We start from the raw sequence: 17,317 nt of genomic DNA, 5'->3' as shown, positions 1-17,317 counted from the left end.
TGTGAATACTCATAAACATACTCACCTTCCATAATATAAACACTAAGAGCGCAAGCATTAAGATCCCTGCTAGTATAGCAACCAGGACAATCCACCATGGTACTCCAGTATACTGCAACGGCGTCTTCTCTGGGAAAACTGTAACACGCACCTATATGGAGATAAATATAGTAAGTGTTTAGAAATATTGCATGGATTTCACCTTCACGCATATTTGATAATAACTAGTGTTTCTGGGTTTCCTGAGCATGCTCGGGTGATCTCCGAGTATTTGGATGTGCTCGGAGATTTAGTTTCTGTCGCCGTAGCTACATGAATTGCGGCTACTAGACAGCCTGAATACAAGTGGGGATTTCCTAATAAACAGGCAATCAGTGATCAGTGGGAATTCCTATTACATGGCTGATCCTGCAAAATAGCTCTTCTCCAGAATACGACCTTGGGAGTCAATGACTGACCCCCTAAATCTCTGATTAAATTTCACATTACAAACTACATATATGATCAAAGAGATCTCTTGGACCATATGAGGCAGGTGTACTTACTTTGAATATGCATATCAGAATGGCTGTGTAATTATTATTATTTTTTTTTTTTAAGTTTTCCTGCCATATATTAAACCAAGCATTAAAATGATCACTCATAAAACGTTTGCTTAATATAAGGACTATAGAGTCTTTCTGAAATAGATTTTTTTAAATAGAAAGTTCACTAGCCTCATTTGGTTTATACAATAATATATACAGTTTCCGAAATGTGGTGACAAATCAGCTGTAAAGAGTCTTTGCTAGCTCACTATCTCCGCGGGAAAAATAAAAGTATCATATAATGTTTTGATGGATTCTACAGTCTAAGGGCACAAAATGCTGCTACATATATTAGTATATATACATAAGTGTGTATGTATGGATATATATATATATATATATATATATATATACAGAGAGAGAGAGGGAGAGATATCAATAGATAGCTATAGATATAGATATAGAATGTACCCTGGTATAGGATACAATCTGTTTCTTTACCTGATAATCTTCATTTGCCCATTTAATGTTTTCGGCAGCTGTATCAAGACTGAGCGAGGCTTTCACTAATATGTCCAAATAGCTCATTTTTGAATATTCCTGTTGACGAACGTAAAATAAATGAGAAAAGGTAAAAGTTTAAGTCAGTAAGTCTAGAGACATGGATTACGTAAGTACATCGCAGCGATAGTACCTCAATAAATGTGCTGTTCCATAACCTGGAGCGAATGGTAATGACAGCATTACTATCCAGACCTTGAAGGGGACATCTAATTTTCACACACTTTGCATGACTGTTACAATCCTGAAATCAATGAGAGACGGATTAACAATCATTCATATGTTTAAAATATATTTGAATGTTTTTTTTTTCCAACAAAAAATTATTGTGACAGAAGTCGGCTGTGAGTCAATAGGAAAATATGAATGTATGATAATGTATTTCTGACTTTTTTTTCACTGTTTTGGGGAGAGCTTCATCCAAAATGCAGCATGCTCCAGCTCTGGTTATTTCTTCACACAGGATAATAGAAATTGGACGCAAAAAAAAAAAATACACGTGTGTGTGACAAATAAAAGCCACAAAAAAATAACACATGTAAAATAGGAAATTTTTTCCAAGGTGGAAAAAATACTGATGAAAAAGTCTATAGGAACCCGTAAGAATTTATGTCAAAGTAAACTTATTGGCAGACTTAATAGGTACTGGTTCCTGCTATGTCTATGGTCAAGTACGTGAAACAGTGGGAAAAAGTACCTCCTCAGTAATTTAGCCATTTATGGGTTGCAGACAGGCAAAGAAGGTGCTCTTACCCACTACTCCAACTCTTTAATTAAAAAATTATTAAACAGATTTTAAATAGGTTTTTTGATTTTTTTTGTAGCTGATGCAAAAGCATGAATATTAAATCAATAGGGTGACTCTTTGCCGGCGTTCACACATTGCAACTGCGTAACTTTTATTTGATTTTTAAACCCAAGGACAAAAACAATGCTGTTTTTACCGTGATCACGACAATAAAAAAAAAAGAATGCACTGTAGCCACAACAAGTGAATGCAGCCCAAGAGAAAAGGTGTGAACGCAGCCTTGGAGTCACATCGGTTAGAAACCTACCAATATAAGGCTAAGTTCAGACAAGCGTATGTGAAATCATCTGTTTTTCAACCGTATAGTGTTCCGTATATCATCCGCATGTCCCATTTTTACATCTGTATGACATTTGTGCATGTCATTCTTTATATACATCCGCAATTTAAAAATAATAAAAGGCCAAATCCAGTTTTATGTTGATAATTGTAATGGATCCGTAAAAAAAAAATGGATCGTGTTCATAGGACATCATTGAATCTAATCCAAAAAAACCCAAATCTGTTTAGTGTATGCTGCAATTTTTTATGGGCAGACCACCGGTCCGTACGTAAAAATGTTTATGTGAACTACATCAACGACTTGCATTGGTCCGTGAGCTGTTTGTACGCTATTTATTTTGCGCCTACAGTACACAGATGTAAAATACGTTCGTCTGGACAAGCCCTAACGCTGAAGATATGTCATATATACAGGCTAAACTAAAGACAGAAAAAAACATGTATTTTTTTTTACAAACGTATATGTACAAAAGTCCAGACATTGGAGAACGGAAGAGTAAATCTTACCAGTGTCATGTACTTCCTATCCGAGAAAAATGAATAGGATTTGTCATCCGGATCAGTTTTCCTTTCCCCTATTTCTCGTCTGTTTCGACTTTTACTAGACTGCTGTGAATGAAAAAATTGTATAAACTTGTCACAATGTCACATGAAGAAAAGGAAAGAAAGTTTAAAGTTTGTATAATACTGAACATTCTGTACAGCCAAATCTGAACTGTCAGCAGCTACATATTCTTCTGCTTATGTAGAAAGAACGAAGGAGTAGATGTACTATATGTACATAGTGTGCACAGGTGCTCAATAAGAAAGGCAGCCTTCTGCCATATTAAAAGCAGCTTCCTTCTGGCTGTTACATTGCATCTAATGAGTTACATGTCACACAATTGCTGCTGATTGTCACAGATATAAGTTGCAAATGAGAAACTGGGTCTGAGCAGAAAAACTACATTATTTTGATCAAAATTATGTTAACTAAATACCCTTATTATTACTACCTTCATGCAATTTTTGCAATATACTTTTTTACTTTTTTATTCCAGGATATTTGTTTTGTGTTTTGTTTTTGGTTTCCCCAGATATAAGTTGCATAAACGGTGCTGTATACTCTATGCTGTCGGTGTCCAACCATGGATGGAAACATACTCTATGACGGAAACACATTAGCAACTAGTGTGAACAGAGCTTTAGTAAGTGAATTGTGTGGGTAACTGCCAACCAGATAGGATAGTGGTAACATACCAGCAATTTCAATTTGTTAATTTCATGAACTGGTGTACAAGAGACTTTGTCCAGCCCCTTGGAGTCTATTTTTACAATGTAGAGAAGCCATTTTCCATTGACGATTTCTTTTGGCCACTGAATTTCCAAAGATGCCGTACCCAGCGAAGTGAGAGGCCGTCCAAAATTAGTCACCTGAAATATAATATTCATATGAAAAGGGTTAAAATAGCAGGTAAAACTAAAAATATATTGTCCAGGCGTTTATATGGAAAGAATGATCACAAAAAACGTGTGGGGACATGGCGACGCCACGTCTGATTCCTCCTGACTACTCCTGTCATCTCACACTTATCCTTCTGTAAGATAATACTTCATGGATTCTTTGATTCTTCCTTATACGTGTGTCTCCACTGTATACCTTTTGGTCCATTATCATTCTATGCCAATACGTAGGATACACATTATGACCCTTCATCTTTAACCTGGCTTTATGATGCCAATATTTGGGACCACATGTATGTATTATTTCAGAGATATAAATTTCATGTCACACCCTTGAAAACCTAGGATAGGATTAAGGGTGGAAGTTTATACTGCTTGGTTTATATTCCAATTAATCTAGTACCTTTCATTTTCATTGCCAATAGGTATTATACTGTGCTCTAATATATTAGATATGTGGGATATAAAGGATTGGTGTTTCATGTGATTCACTGTATGGGGGAGTCACTTGACTTTATCAAAAATAGGGTACAATACAGATAGATAGATAGATAGATAGATAGATAGAGATAGAAAATCACTATCTTATTACGTTAGCAATAATATTTTTTTGGTAGGATACAGCAGCGTCCCCTACATGAGGCACTCTGATTTTTATTGACATTTGTTTTATTATTATTATTATTATTATTAATAAATAAAGATTTAACATATTTAAAATTATGGCGGATCTCTTCTTTACTTTGGACAGTAATTTATAACCAGAATATTGGTTTAATTTAAGGCCGACCAAGGAGCATTTGTCTCTCATAGTAAGACCCACTTTAACTTTATTCCATGCCATGTCATACATAAACTGCATTTTTTTTAGCGGTCATTGTAGGCTCTTGGTGATTGCCGCCAATAAGATGGAAACCTAAACTGACTACAGCCTCATGGCTATCGCTTGAAATAAAAGCCAAAAAAGCCATAGTACTGCCCTAGAATACTGACTGATTTGATTTGCCATAGTATATATATATATATACACATACACTTGTATAAGTAAATGTGGCACAGAATTTAGAAGGGTTGTCCATCTGGCTAATCGTTTCTCAGACGCGTCCGCTCTTCGCCAGTCGTTACACTGGCTGCCAATTCATTACAGGGTACAATTCAAAGTACTTGTTCTCGCCCACAAAGCTCTCCACAGTGCGGCACCCCCTTACATCTCCTCCCTCATTTCTGTCTATCGGCCTAACCGACCGCTGCGCTCTGCAAATGACTTTCGACTAACCTCTGCCCTAATCCGTACCTCCCACTCCCGACTCCAAGACTTCTCCCGTGCTGCGCCAATCCTCTGGAATGCTCTACCCCAAAATATTAGGACCATCCACAATTTGCATAGTTTTAGGCGCTCGCTCAAAACACATTTGTTCAGAGCGGCCTATCACATTCAGTAATCAAAGTCATGTTTGTGTGTGTGTAGCCCATTCACTATCTCCATCTAACCCCCACCCCCTGAAGATGGCTGGACCGTCATTGTAAATACATCATTGTAAATACAAACCTGTGCTTTGTATCCCCCCCACCTCATTGTAGATTGTAAGCTCCACGAGCAGGGTCGTCTTATTTCGCTTTAATTATTGTATTGTTAACGTTGTTACTTATGACTGTTGTGTTTGAAACTGTTCAACTGTAAAGCGCTGCGGAATATGTTGGCGCTATATAAATAAAGATTATTATTATTATTATTATTATTAGAAGAAAAATAATAATTTTCCATTTCTCTAAGAACAATTGATGCATTTATTCCAGTAGTTTTTAGTTAAAAAAAAAGATGGCAAAATAATAGAATTAGAATACTCAGTTGTGTTTTTATTTATTTTCTATTTAAACACCAGTGATTATTTTATTGCAAAGTAAATGACATAAACTGTAGGTTTTATCCTATTGTAGCTGCAAGGGGCGCTCTAACCTCAAAAAAATGAAAGTAGACATCTCTGACACCAAGCTGAATACTCACTCTAAAGTCAAAATTAACCAAACTTCCAACTTCATCTTCTGTTTTCATTGCACTTTCGCCAACGACTTTGCCTCCAAAGTACACCTGAGAAGGATCTGCAATCCTATAAAACAAAATGTACATTGTACAGGCAGCGGAGCTACGGAGTCACAGATGGCAGTGCGGGGAAATCATCTGACCTAGTAGACGTTTAGTTTTTAAGAAGCGTCTTTAACAATATTGAGGGGCTTCAGAGGGTTCTCCAACCTCTATAAAAATTTTAGGGATGGTTTTAAAATATAAACTACGGTAATACATCATACTCATCCGCTGTAACCACGGTGGATCCAGTGATGGCTGCTCCAGTGATCTTTGACGGGACAGGAAGAGATAAAGTGCCATTTTTTGGTCACCTGACAGCCAAAGCCTAAGATTGGCTGCAGCGATCAGGTGACTGGGGTGTCTTCCCTTTCAGTCATCTGACCACTGCAGCCAATCACAGGACTCAGCAGTCATTGACTGAAGAAAGAATGTAATTTTCTGTATCGGAACAGACCCCTGGAACAACGAATCCTGGATCTACAGTGGCTAAAGCAAGTGAATATACTTCATTTTACTATATGAAAAACCATCTGAGATGTTTGTTAGATATTTGAAGAGGTTGGAAAACCCCACTAATTAGGGGAAACTATGCATTAAAATCTGTCTAACCGTGACATATTCATCATCAATAATAGGCTACGGTCATTTGAAAGAACTAAGCCGATTCTGCAAATGACACTCCTGATCAGAGTTTGATCTGAGTGTCAGCATAGTGTGATCAGATTCTATGACTGTGAGGAGCACATGGAGAACAAAATTTCTCCATTACTCCATTCTATGAGTCCGTGAAAATCGGACTGCACTCCGATGTCATTCGAGTGCAGTCTAGTGTTTTCCACCAACCTAAAGACTTGAATGCGTGAGTGGCATTCAATTTCTCAGTGAAATTGCATCATGCTACAATTTATTTCTCTGTCAGTGAATGACAAGATTTGCTTTCTCACTTTTTGATCCCGTTTTTATATATGTGCTCCCATTCTCTTTTTTAGTTATTTATACAGACTTGAGGTTCCTCGTGTTTAGTGAAGATATGAAAAAAATATCAAACCAATATCCCAGGAATCGGTCATCATGAAAATGTGATCCAATCTACCAGGTAAAGTCTGGTTTCGGTTCGATTTTGCACTACCTATTTTTTTCAGGGATCTTCATGTCTTTTACGGTGACACTTACCATTTCACAAACTGGATGTTTAATTGGCGACACATAAACTTACCCAGATAAAGAAAGCAGAAGTTCAACCACAACTCGAGCCATAGCATTTACAGGTCTCAGATCTGCTTGAAAACTGGTTCTGTGAGGGTAATAGAGATGCAAATAGCATTTTCTCTAATAATAGTTTATCAGTCCATTATTAATTTTTATCATAATCAAAAGCACAACATTTATTAAAATCGTCGATACCAAGCTAGACATCGGGACAAACATTGCCTAAAACTTAACTAATAAAAGGACTGCAATTGAGCAAACTAGTGCCCATTATGTATCTCTGCCTTATTTTTATCAGTCCCTTATTAACATGGATTTAGTTCAGACCAAAACATGTTAGCAAACTCTAATTTGCTTTCTAACGTATCAATGATGGTCTTAGAATGAAAAAATGAGATTTTGAGATGACATACGTTTCCAAAGTGAGAGGGATCTTCAGCTCCTTGGTGTCAACTGTTATTTCACTCGTACTCAAAATCAGCAAGAATGTCACCTGGTGGAAAGTAAGGCATTGTTACACATGCACACACCTGAATACTCAAAGTATTGTACAATTTATGACTTTTGACCTCAACCTTTCACATCATATAAATCATAGAATGTTAGAGTTGGAAAGGACCTCAAGGTTCATCGGGTCATAATGAGATCTTAGAAGGTGATCTTATAGGGGGTTAAAAACAGAAAAACATCCAAACTCCCTTGTATATCTGAAACTGCGGTATATTTAATTCAAAATTTGTAATTGACAACCATCGCGTATGTATTCATATTAGACCCACAAAGGCAAAATTAGCCCATAAGTCAAAAGTCCATTTAAAGTGCAAAACAAAACAAAAAGTCTCCAGTGTGGAGATGTGCAAACACATGGGATCGCTGCAATGTAGCTGCTTTTAATTCAAGGGGGTACATGTGCAATGTGAGTAACAGCGATCCAAGTAAAGGTGTAATGAAATGATGAATTACTTACGTTGGAATCTCTCTTGAAAGGATTTCCAAGCTCACACTCCACTTTGGATCCATTTTGGTTGGATGAACAGAAGAAATTTCGCTCCTGTGTTACCGTAAGAAAATAGATTATCACTCCATACCCAAAAGCTCCAATGTACGATCTGCTGATTAATGGCTTTATTACTTACAGGACTTTTTGTTTGATCCTTAAATGACGAGAATGATAGGGTGTTAGGTAGATCTGCAATAAGTCTCGCTTCATGGGCATCATCACCATCTTTTTTTGGATTCTTTGGATCCGAGGGTTTATTTGTCACTGTAATTTCAAGGGCGATGGCTTTCTGATTTTGAAGTGCCAGAACTGGAACACCGTTCTCACTGGGTTGTCAAATAGATTAATAATTATTTTTACCATCACACTATTTTATACTATGAGCAAATATTCAATATTTACCTGGACATGTGACTTAAAAGCTGCATGTATGAGTTTTGTACATTACACTGACTCTTAAATTGTTACTTTAGTAAAAACAATATAAATTCCCAATGTTCTTAGTTCCTGATGAGTATTATCTAGGTAAAGCCTTTCACTTCAAAGTTCAGCTTTTTGTGCAACAGATCTCTAGTTTTTCCTAACAAAGTTGTTATAATTATCGTCCACGTTATAGATATTGTGGAGCTCCAGCCTGATCACTCTTTCTACATATAAGTTAGCTGTCACAGTTTCATCATTGATTGTGGTCTAAGGACGCTGTGAGTGACAGCTCAGCCATCATATGGGATGTGGAGTGTGCTGGACTGTCAGTTTTGTGAGAGACAGTCCGATCATCAAATCTGATCCTGATTCCCCAGGTGCCTCGGTCCTTAATGATTTACAAGCTATTTAGCTGGCTAGCTGTGAGCAGTCCAGTGTCAGTTGTAGCTTAGCTTTATTAGGTGTATGTGCTTAGCACTGTGTCTCAATTCTCTGATCTTGTTGCCAGACTTAGGATTTGTCATGACTATTCATGTGGATTATCCCTTCTGCTATTGATGCTCTCTGATTTCAGGTATCTAACCCTGGACTTGGCATCTGACTATCCATTTGTCTTACTTCCTTGTCTTGACGTAGCCTCCTGGTGTTTGATCCCGGACTGTTACCTGTCCACGCCTTTGTCTTGGTCCTCTGTACTATGAGCCCTCCTGGTATCTGACCACGGACCACCTGACTACCCCTGTCTCACGGCTTGTCCGTGAGTAGTCACTCAGCTTCACATTATGACACTTGCACCCCTCCACTGTTGGTACACTAATATATTACTTGACTCAGCGCCCAAACTGCTGTAATCACAGTACTTTATCAATGAGAATAGGTTACAATAGAATCCTGTCCTAATAACTTAATATATTTACAATTTTATTAAAATGTAGGACCTCTTCCCATAGTTAAGATTATAGTAAAGGGATTTTACAGGCAGTTTTTTGTTTTTTTTTAAATAGGCATTGGTACAGGTGGCTTTATAGAGGCACAGTGTCTTTAACTCTTCATGGTGTGTATATATATATATATATATATATATATTATTTATATAAACAAATTTGGGGATAAAACACATCCGTGAGCATCCCCTGAATATTAATGTAAGTGGAAACACTACATTAAAATATAGATTTGGTATTTTACTTCGATAGGTACAATATACTAACTTTTGAAACTTTGTGATAGATGATGTGCATTGATGGTATTGATAGTATTTAGTCTACATTTTTTCAGTTGCAGCATTATATGCTGAGCACAGTGATTGGCTCCAGTGGTCATGTGCAGTAGTCGTGAGGTCACACTCACGGCTGCAGTCGTGTCAACAAAAAACCGGGCGCATTGGCGGAAAGGTAATGCTGGTGTGGTATGGGGTAATTGGCAAATAATCATTTAGTGTTTTGTTTTTTTTTACTAAAGGGATGCATAAAAAAGTAAAATAAACATGAAAAACCCCTTTAATAAATTTAGAGTAAATTTTACCTCTTCAGTTCTTTGTAGGAGTCTGGTCCTTCCTTGGATAGAAACTTGTACGAGATTCGCATGTTACTATTACAGACGTTGTCTTCTCCACATCCTTCTTTCAAAAACTGAACCTGAAAAAGTGAAAATTAAAGATTGTCATTAATGCACATAACCCTATCACAAAAGTTCACGTTAGTATGATAAAACCCAAGGCAGAAACAAAATGAACAAATACCCTGATGTACGTAAATAAATAAAAGGAATAGTGCATATACGGTAAATAAATTGGGTACTTAGTAAACACCGTTTTTTATTTTAAAAAAAATAGTGTAAACGCCATTCCATTAACGTCAAGGTGTACCTAAATTCTGTGAGATGGCTTTTACGCTTTTTTTTTTTTTTTAAATCAAAAACAATGTTTAGTAAATACCTAATTTATTTATATGCACTATTGCTTTTATTTATTTACTTACGACAGGGTATTTGTTCATTTTGTTTCTGTCTTGGGTTTTGTCTGTTTTATGACCAGTGTGAACATGCTTACTAATAAGAACTATGTTAGCATTCTGGGAACGCTCACTTACATACAACTCATCCATATACTTGGTCTCTATAGGAAGCTATGGAGCTTTGCTTCTATGAAGCTGCCTGTACAGATGGATGACTTACATATAAATATTCCTTTTGTCTACCAACTCTTGGGAAATTAATTTTTATATGACTATGATGTAGTCTGTGATCAATACCTGCTTTTTTTAAACTCTATTAATGTCAATTTATTGGACATGCGGAGAAATCCTGTCTAATTCTCCTTCATGGCCACCGAAGAAATAATGAAACTTTACCCAGTTTTTATTTATATCAATGTAATAATTGGATGCTATATCTTCGACAGGTCGCCAGGACATTACAGGTTTCCATTTATGATGTGGGTCTTTAATGGGAATCCCCTTCCTCTACACAGAATTCCCTAACAGGGTATTTGAAAATACTTTTCTAAACCAGACAGCTCCATTATATTTACCCTGTGCAGTGGTGCAAAAGAAACCAACACCAGATGCCCACAAAGAATCCAGACGATAGCTATAAGATGGCATCCCTTTAAATGCTAAATCTAAATAATTATATTTGAAGTATCGCTATAAAAATCCAGTATAGCAGATTTCTGGAGCATGGTCTTTACTTTATATGACTAAATAGGGGACGTAATGTGTTTCACTTAGTAAATAAAAAGCAGAATAAAAAAATCCCTAAATATAAACTACGGGCTGTTTATAGACATTCCATTTTGGAGAAGATTGAAAAGCAAAAGTCTCTACACTTGTCAGGTAATATAATAGTCACACAATTTTATTTATGCAACTTTCACATAACAGATACCGTTAATACTGTACCTCTGCAGTCACTTTTTTTGGCTCATTTGCGTTCTGGATTGGTATAAGTTCTGGCATTGAGTCGATCTGCCTCTTCTTCCGGCGAACATTTTTAATGTCTACAGAAAGAGACACAGGAATCTGTCGCAATCTGTCCTTAATAGTTTCCTGTTAGAAGGAAATTAAGATATGGTCAGTTCTATGGGCATAGCATAAAGAAATCCAATATTTAAAAAATCCCTCTCAATATGAAATTTAATTAATATTCAAACTAAATATTAAAGGAGTTTGAAAATCTATTAAGGATATTAATAATACATTAGAATTACAACTGCTATTATTATTATTATTATTATTATTATTAATAATAATAATAATAATAATAATAATTATTATTATTATTATTATTATTACACTTTGAAATATTACTGCCCTGGAGAAATATTGTAGTTTTGTGCAAGATGAGGTTTTGACATAAGGAGGCTAAAGTCTTACCAAGGTTTTCCTTTACCTCGGGAAACTTATATCATTAACTTATATCATTATCATAACATAGCCCTGCATTTAAATGGGTTTTGAAGGCAAAAAAAGAACAATCTTACTATTCCTAGTCCCGAAAACACCGTCAAGTTTAATATTTTTTGTTTAGCTACCCTACTGCCCCCTGATGCCATTCTTGTGGTCTTTCATGACTACACTCTGAATATCCTGCCAGTTTTCCTTCTGTGCCTCTCTATTTCCCCCGGATTCGGTGCACTCTGGCTTCTCTTCCAGAGCTGTATCCACCCCACAACTCACACACTCCCAACATCAGTGTCCTCCATTCCACCAAAATAAGCACCATCCTGAGACTTTTATAATATAACAAGATGGATAAATCTCTGCCCACACTTTCTTTCTCCTATCGTTCCTCCCACCTTTTATGCACTGTTCTAAGACTCTCCTGCAGTCAAAGGGGTTGTCCGATAAAGAATAAAAAGTGTTCAAGCATTAATCAGATATTAAAATAAAAACTGTTTCATACTCACCTTCCAGCTCCCCCAAAGATCCAGCACAGGCCAATACAGAGGTCTGCGACAGCTTTAAAAGTGATACCTGCTCACTTCGGAAGTCAGAGGACCGCTACAGCGGTCATGTGACAAGAAGAGCGCGTCATCAGATGTTACAGCCATCCTCTGACTTTCAAATAGAGCAGGCATCCCTTCTGGAAACGACACAGACTTCCAGAAAAGATTTAATATGGTCGATAATTCGTTCCCCGACATCATGTGTCAAATGAGTCAGAGGCCCCCACACACATTAGATTGTTGGCCGGTCCCACTTACCTGTAGATGGAGAATGGTGTCAGAACATTTGATTTGGTTTTGTGCTCTAAGATCCATTGTGTTTGTCACCGGCCCTGGTAAATTGGCAATTCTGGAGGGCAGACCTAGGCTTTGTCTTACACTTTCAACTTCAAGTGTATAAGCGAGAGCTAAGAAAGAAAGTTGGACAAGATATGAGAATTTAATTAGCAGCTCTGAAAAATTTTGTAAATAAAAAAATCCTTGAAAAGTACTTACTTAATCTTGGATTGTAGTCTTTAGGTATTGCTGTATATGATAAGCAGACTTTTACTGTCAAACTGGAAAATAGAAACGTGTCTGAGATAAGGTCTTGTACAATTTCCTTATAAAATCCTATTATAAAGCCATTGTTATATATCCTACCAGATTCCACTGGGCACCGCACAATTTCTCTTATTATAATCTATCTTGTCTGGTGTCACTTCAATTGTTTTCTGGATGCTGACCACTGGACGTGACCTAAGAAGGAAAAAGGTCCACAAAATGACCAATTCATAATTCTGCGGGATGCACCCATACAGATCAAAAAGACAGATTTACCTTACCTGAATACACTTATAGAATCTGACAAAGAGCCCACTGCAATATCTGGATATGAATTCTTATCTATATCCATATTTCCGGCAACTGAGTAACCAAAGGATTTGGTGCTTGTGCTCCGACCATCAATGATCTACATGTGAGAAAGTTTGAGATCAGTTTTAATAAATATTGTCCATTGTTGTAAAGCAATGGAAGAAAATGGAAAAGTTGATTGTTTTCAGCTTCAGATACCAGTATACAGGCAAAGTCATCATCTAGCCCAGGCCTTATATTTCACAATAGTCTATTCATGGTGAAGATCAGTTTTCCTAGCAGGGACATGGAGTGGCATGTAGCAACGATCAGCTCATTGAAGGAACCTGGAGGCTCAATGCTTCCAGCTTGAAGAAGGGATGTAGCTATTGTGGTGCAGTCACTACCCGAGTCCTGATACCTGAAAGGACGAAAGGGCCCTCTGCTATACGAGGTAGAACATATTCCAGTGGTGAGCACTGTACAGATTTTGCTTTCGAGCCCAGGAACTTCAAGTTATTCCTTCTTTTAAAGACATTTTCCTAAAGCGGATAACTGCTTTATATGGTTGTTTCCAACTATGTAGATGGATATTGTTAGATAGCGCTTGTAAAGACAAGCACTTTTGTAATTTACTAAAACTTATAGCCGTTCTTGAGATATTAACATTTTTCTCTTGTTTGCAGCTCGTAGCCCAAGATACCGACCACCACTGCGGTGTAGCTTATAAGCACTGTGCTGAAGCTGGCCGGTATTAGGAGGTAACACTGCACGCCAGCGATCCTAGTTAACTTCAAAACAGTGTTTACAAGCTCAACAGAAAACAGCTTGTAAGCACTGCATGTGTTCTTCTGTGTCACAGCATTGGTCATTCTCCAAGACAACAAGTTCTAAAGAAAAGTAGTGTTAATATCTCAAGAACGGATGAAAATTTTTAACAAGAAATAAATTAAAAAACTGCTTGTATTTACAAGCACTATCCAACAATAACCCTTCATGAAGATGGTAATAACCAATTAACCCAGTGTTTCCCAAACTCAAGTCTTCACCGCCCCCTAACTGTTCATATTTTCATGATTTCCTTAGTATTGCACATTCGATGGAATTATCATCCATCAAGGCATTCATTAGAAATTGACACAGGTTCTCTTACCTGTGCAATACCAAGGAAATCTTGACAACATGACCTGTCAGGGGCCGTGAGGACTGGAGTTTGGGAAACACTGCTTTAATTGTTACAGTAAATGTGCAAACATTCACTGATTGAAAACAACCAAATATATTTTTTCTCAGTAGGCATGAGCGATGTCCATAACGAAGGCTGAATAAATCTGCACTAAAATCATGACAACAATTGGTGGAAAATTAAGATTTATTTACCTGTGCTGGTTCAAGGTTGATGCCATCCTTGGAGCCATGATATATATAAACTTTCCCATAACTGTCAGCGTATGGCGCTCCAACTGCAATGTCTAATGCAATCAAAAACAATCTGTCAAGTCCCAAAATAAATTAGTTTCTGTAATCCATTATTATTACTCAGTGTCCAAAGAAAACTAATTGAAAATACAGATTGTAACTCTGGTTGGTGTGGACCCACTGCGTCACAGGCCAGGCTTACCCTGGAGGGGTGTGACTATGTGTCTACCAGGTAGTCACTAGAGGCTCTGATAGTGAGTATAGGCTTTGCCGCTAGTAGACACCAGGTACCACTCCAGGGCAACTCCCGGGACTGCGGCAGCTGACAGGAGGGTCAGAGACTCGGGTATAGGGAAAAGCATAGTCAGATAGTCCGAGGTCGGGGAAGGCAACACAGGTGCAGAATTCATAGCCGAGGTCAGGAGCGGAGAGATCAGGATAAATGAAAAGGCAAGTCGGGTCAAAAACAGGCGAAACAAAAAAGGAATATGCCAATAGAGGAAGCTAAATTCTGAGGGTGCTTTCACATTGCGTTCAGGCACCCTTTCAGTGTCCCGTCGGGGCTTATGTCCGAACCCCCCACAAAATGGGATTTGAACGTATGCGCCAACAGGACCGTAGACAATAATGCATCATTTTTGCCTACTGGAAGTGGACACGCAGACGCATACATTAGAATACCGTTTTAAGGGAGTTTCGGACGTAAACCCCAAAGGGTCCATCAAACAGGTGCCTGAACGCAATGGAGCTTCTAGAACCTAAGTTTAGGAGAGGAATGGAGGGTGTAGTCGCCTGCGGCCAGGTGATAGGCCAAGGAAGCATATCCCTGCAGGACAGAATGGATACAAATTCCTGCACCAATGGTATCTTAGCCCCTGCCTAACCACTGTGGAGCCAATATTATGATTTGGTTTTGAGATACACTCACAAATTTTACACCAAAAATCACTGATTTTCTTACCAGGGTATCCATCTTGATTTACATCTCCCACGTTCTTCACAGAAATTCCAAACATAGAATCCTTGGGGCCTGTAATTCGGATTGGCTTAACGTCCTCCCATTTTCCTTCCTTATTTAGGTACACATACATAGCTCCTCCTATGTCTTTGTTATCCTTATCAAAATATTGAGGTGCGCCAACAACTATATCCTGCCACCTGGAGAAGACAAACCTGAGTCATCAGTAGCAGGCAATGCGTTGTCATGTTTTTCCATTTATCACAGATTATTTTTTTTGTTAAACTATGTCTGTGTAGATGTTCTTTTAGTTTACATTAAAAGGGTCATCCTTTTAATATCATTGCTGTATTCTTCCAAAAACAATGCCATAGTTGTTCACGTTCTGTGTTTGATATCACAGTTCATTTCCATTCTACCGATTGTTCTTTGAATTAATATTAAGGTCCCTGATTTATCAAACAGTTTTCTTGCCAGAATTGTGGCATAAAACTGCTGAAACTTTGCAAACTTTTTGAAAAACTTTTGGCGTTTTTACATCAGCCCCGGCAAGCTACACCAACTTTTTGAAAGGTGGGTGAAGCTTAGCCAGAAGGGGATGGGACAAAGCGCCACCAAAAAATTCATCCATAACTGGAGTACTGAGATAGCGCACAGAATCTGACAGTTGTGCCATAATCATAATCATAATAATCATAATCTTACGCCAACACATTATTAATGAAGACTGAAGTACACAAGGCCGGTCTTAATGAATCGGGGCCATAGATATAATATAGTGGTACCACAGATGACCATCAGGACTATTAAATCTTAATATGACTCAATAAAATGGTCTCTCATCAAAAAATATTTATGATCATCACTGCATCGTCAAAAATTATTGGAAGTTGGAGAATCGAATCCAGAAAGCACAAAGTCAACGCTTTTAAGCAGACAACTTATACCGTCAGGTGGACTGTCGATTATTTTATTTCCGTAGAATGTATTAAAACAATTTTTGCAGTTCATTTTTGGTTCAGTACTGAAAATCCTGCTTCCAGCTAGTATAAACTTCTACTACTTTACATGCAGTTTAGCTCAATTACGCAGTAGAGTAATTAGATTATGACTAACAGGAAGGATGTGATGTCTGCAGCTTTTAATATGAATATATCTCCAGCATTGTGTTAGACAGAGGGTCTCTGTTATCTGCTGCCAAGGTTCTTATCTGCTGCTGTCATCGGTGTGTGGTTGGTTCTCATTAGTACAGACTAGCCACAGACTCCCTAATGGCAAGGTTTAAAATCACCTCCTTTTAAAATAGAAAACAAATACACCAGAGGAAATTCCTAAAAGGGGTTTTCTGAGATCGTAAAAAAAAATGTGGCCAAGTTCAGGCAATGAGAGAAAATTAAAAAAAGAGCGTACATTCACTTGTTACTGTATATCTCCCTCCACTGCCTATCTCCCGGACCTCAGCGGTGTATAACACAAGACCCCTAATGCCAGTGATTGGCTGCAACGCTCACATATGTAGACAGTATGTCACTGCTGCAGACAGTCTTGCGATATAAATGCTGAGAAAAAGGTGAATTTTTATTCTGTTAACATTTTTTATATGGTCTCGGAAAAACCCTTTTAGCATAACTTGCCGCACACCGCTAGATCACAGGACATTGCATGGTAGTAACTAGCTTTAGGTTTTCCTAGTCCTATCTGGGTTCACCACTGTCTCATCACCACTGCTCTGGGGATTGTTTACAGGCTGAGCGGTATAGTCATGACTATAATGCACATGACCACTGCTGCCAATCATTGAGTTTGGCTGCTCATGCTATC

General features: G+C 37.7%; 1 protein-coding gene across 2 annotated transcripts in view; it reads right to left on the bottom strand.

Moving 5' to 3' along the window:
* The window catches only part of ITGA6 (integrin subunit alpha 6), a 74,825-nt gene that overhangs the window by 11,143 nt on the left and 46,365 nt on the right, over nt 1–17,317 (bottom strand). For both annotated transcript variants that reach the window (XM_073545887.1, XM_073545888.1), the window contains exons 7-24: nt 15,500–15,696; nt 14,500–14,591; nt 13,110–13,237; nt 12,928–13,023; nt 12,781–12,842; nt 12,544–12,692; nt 11,240–11,386; nt 9,864–9,976; nt 8,053–8,242; nt 7,884–7,967; nt 7,330–7,409; nt 6,924–7,001; nt 5,627–5,729; nt 3,418–3,591; nt 2,686–2,787; nt 1,222–1,332; nt 1,029–1,127; nt 26–151 (exon numbers count right to left, since the gene is read on the bottom strand). In XM_073545887.1, the coding sequence (XP_073401988.1) occupies nt 26–151; nt 1,029–1,127; nt 1,222–1,332; nt 2,686–2,787; nt 3,418–3,591; nt 5,627–5,729; nt 6,924–7,001; nt 7,330–7,409; nt 7,884–7,967; nt 8,053–8,242; nt 9,864–9,976; nt 11,240–11,386; nt 12,544–12,692; nt 12,781–12,842; nt 12,928–13,023; nt 13,110–13,237; nt 14,500–14,591; nt 15,500–15,696 (2,131 nt within the window). The remainder of the gene's footprint in view (nt 1–25; nt 152–1,028; nt 1,128–1,221; nt 1,333–2,685; nt 2,788–3,417; nt 3,592–5,626; nt 5,730–6,923; nt 7,002–7,329; nt 7,410–7,883; nt 7,968–8,052; nt 8,243–9,863; nt 9,977–11,239; nt 11,387–12,543; nt 12,693–12,780; nt 12,843–12,927; nt 13,024–13,109; nt 13,238–14,499; nt 14,592–15,499; nt 15,697–17,317) is intronic.

Source organism: Dendrobates tinctorius, unplaced genomic scaffold (genome assembly GCF_039654945.1).
Source record: "Dendrobates tinctorius isolate UK_male_01 unplaced genomic scaffold, ASM3965494v1 ptg000143l, whole genome shotgun sequence".
NCBI classification, from domain to species: domain Eukaryota; kingdom Metazoa; phylum Chordata; class Amphibia; order Anura; family Dendrobatidae; genus Dendrobates; species Dendrobates tinctorius.
The sequence above is the reverse complement of the archived record's forward strand: the minus strand, read 5'-3'. Positions and strand labels throughout refer to the sequence as shown.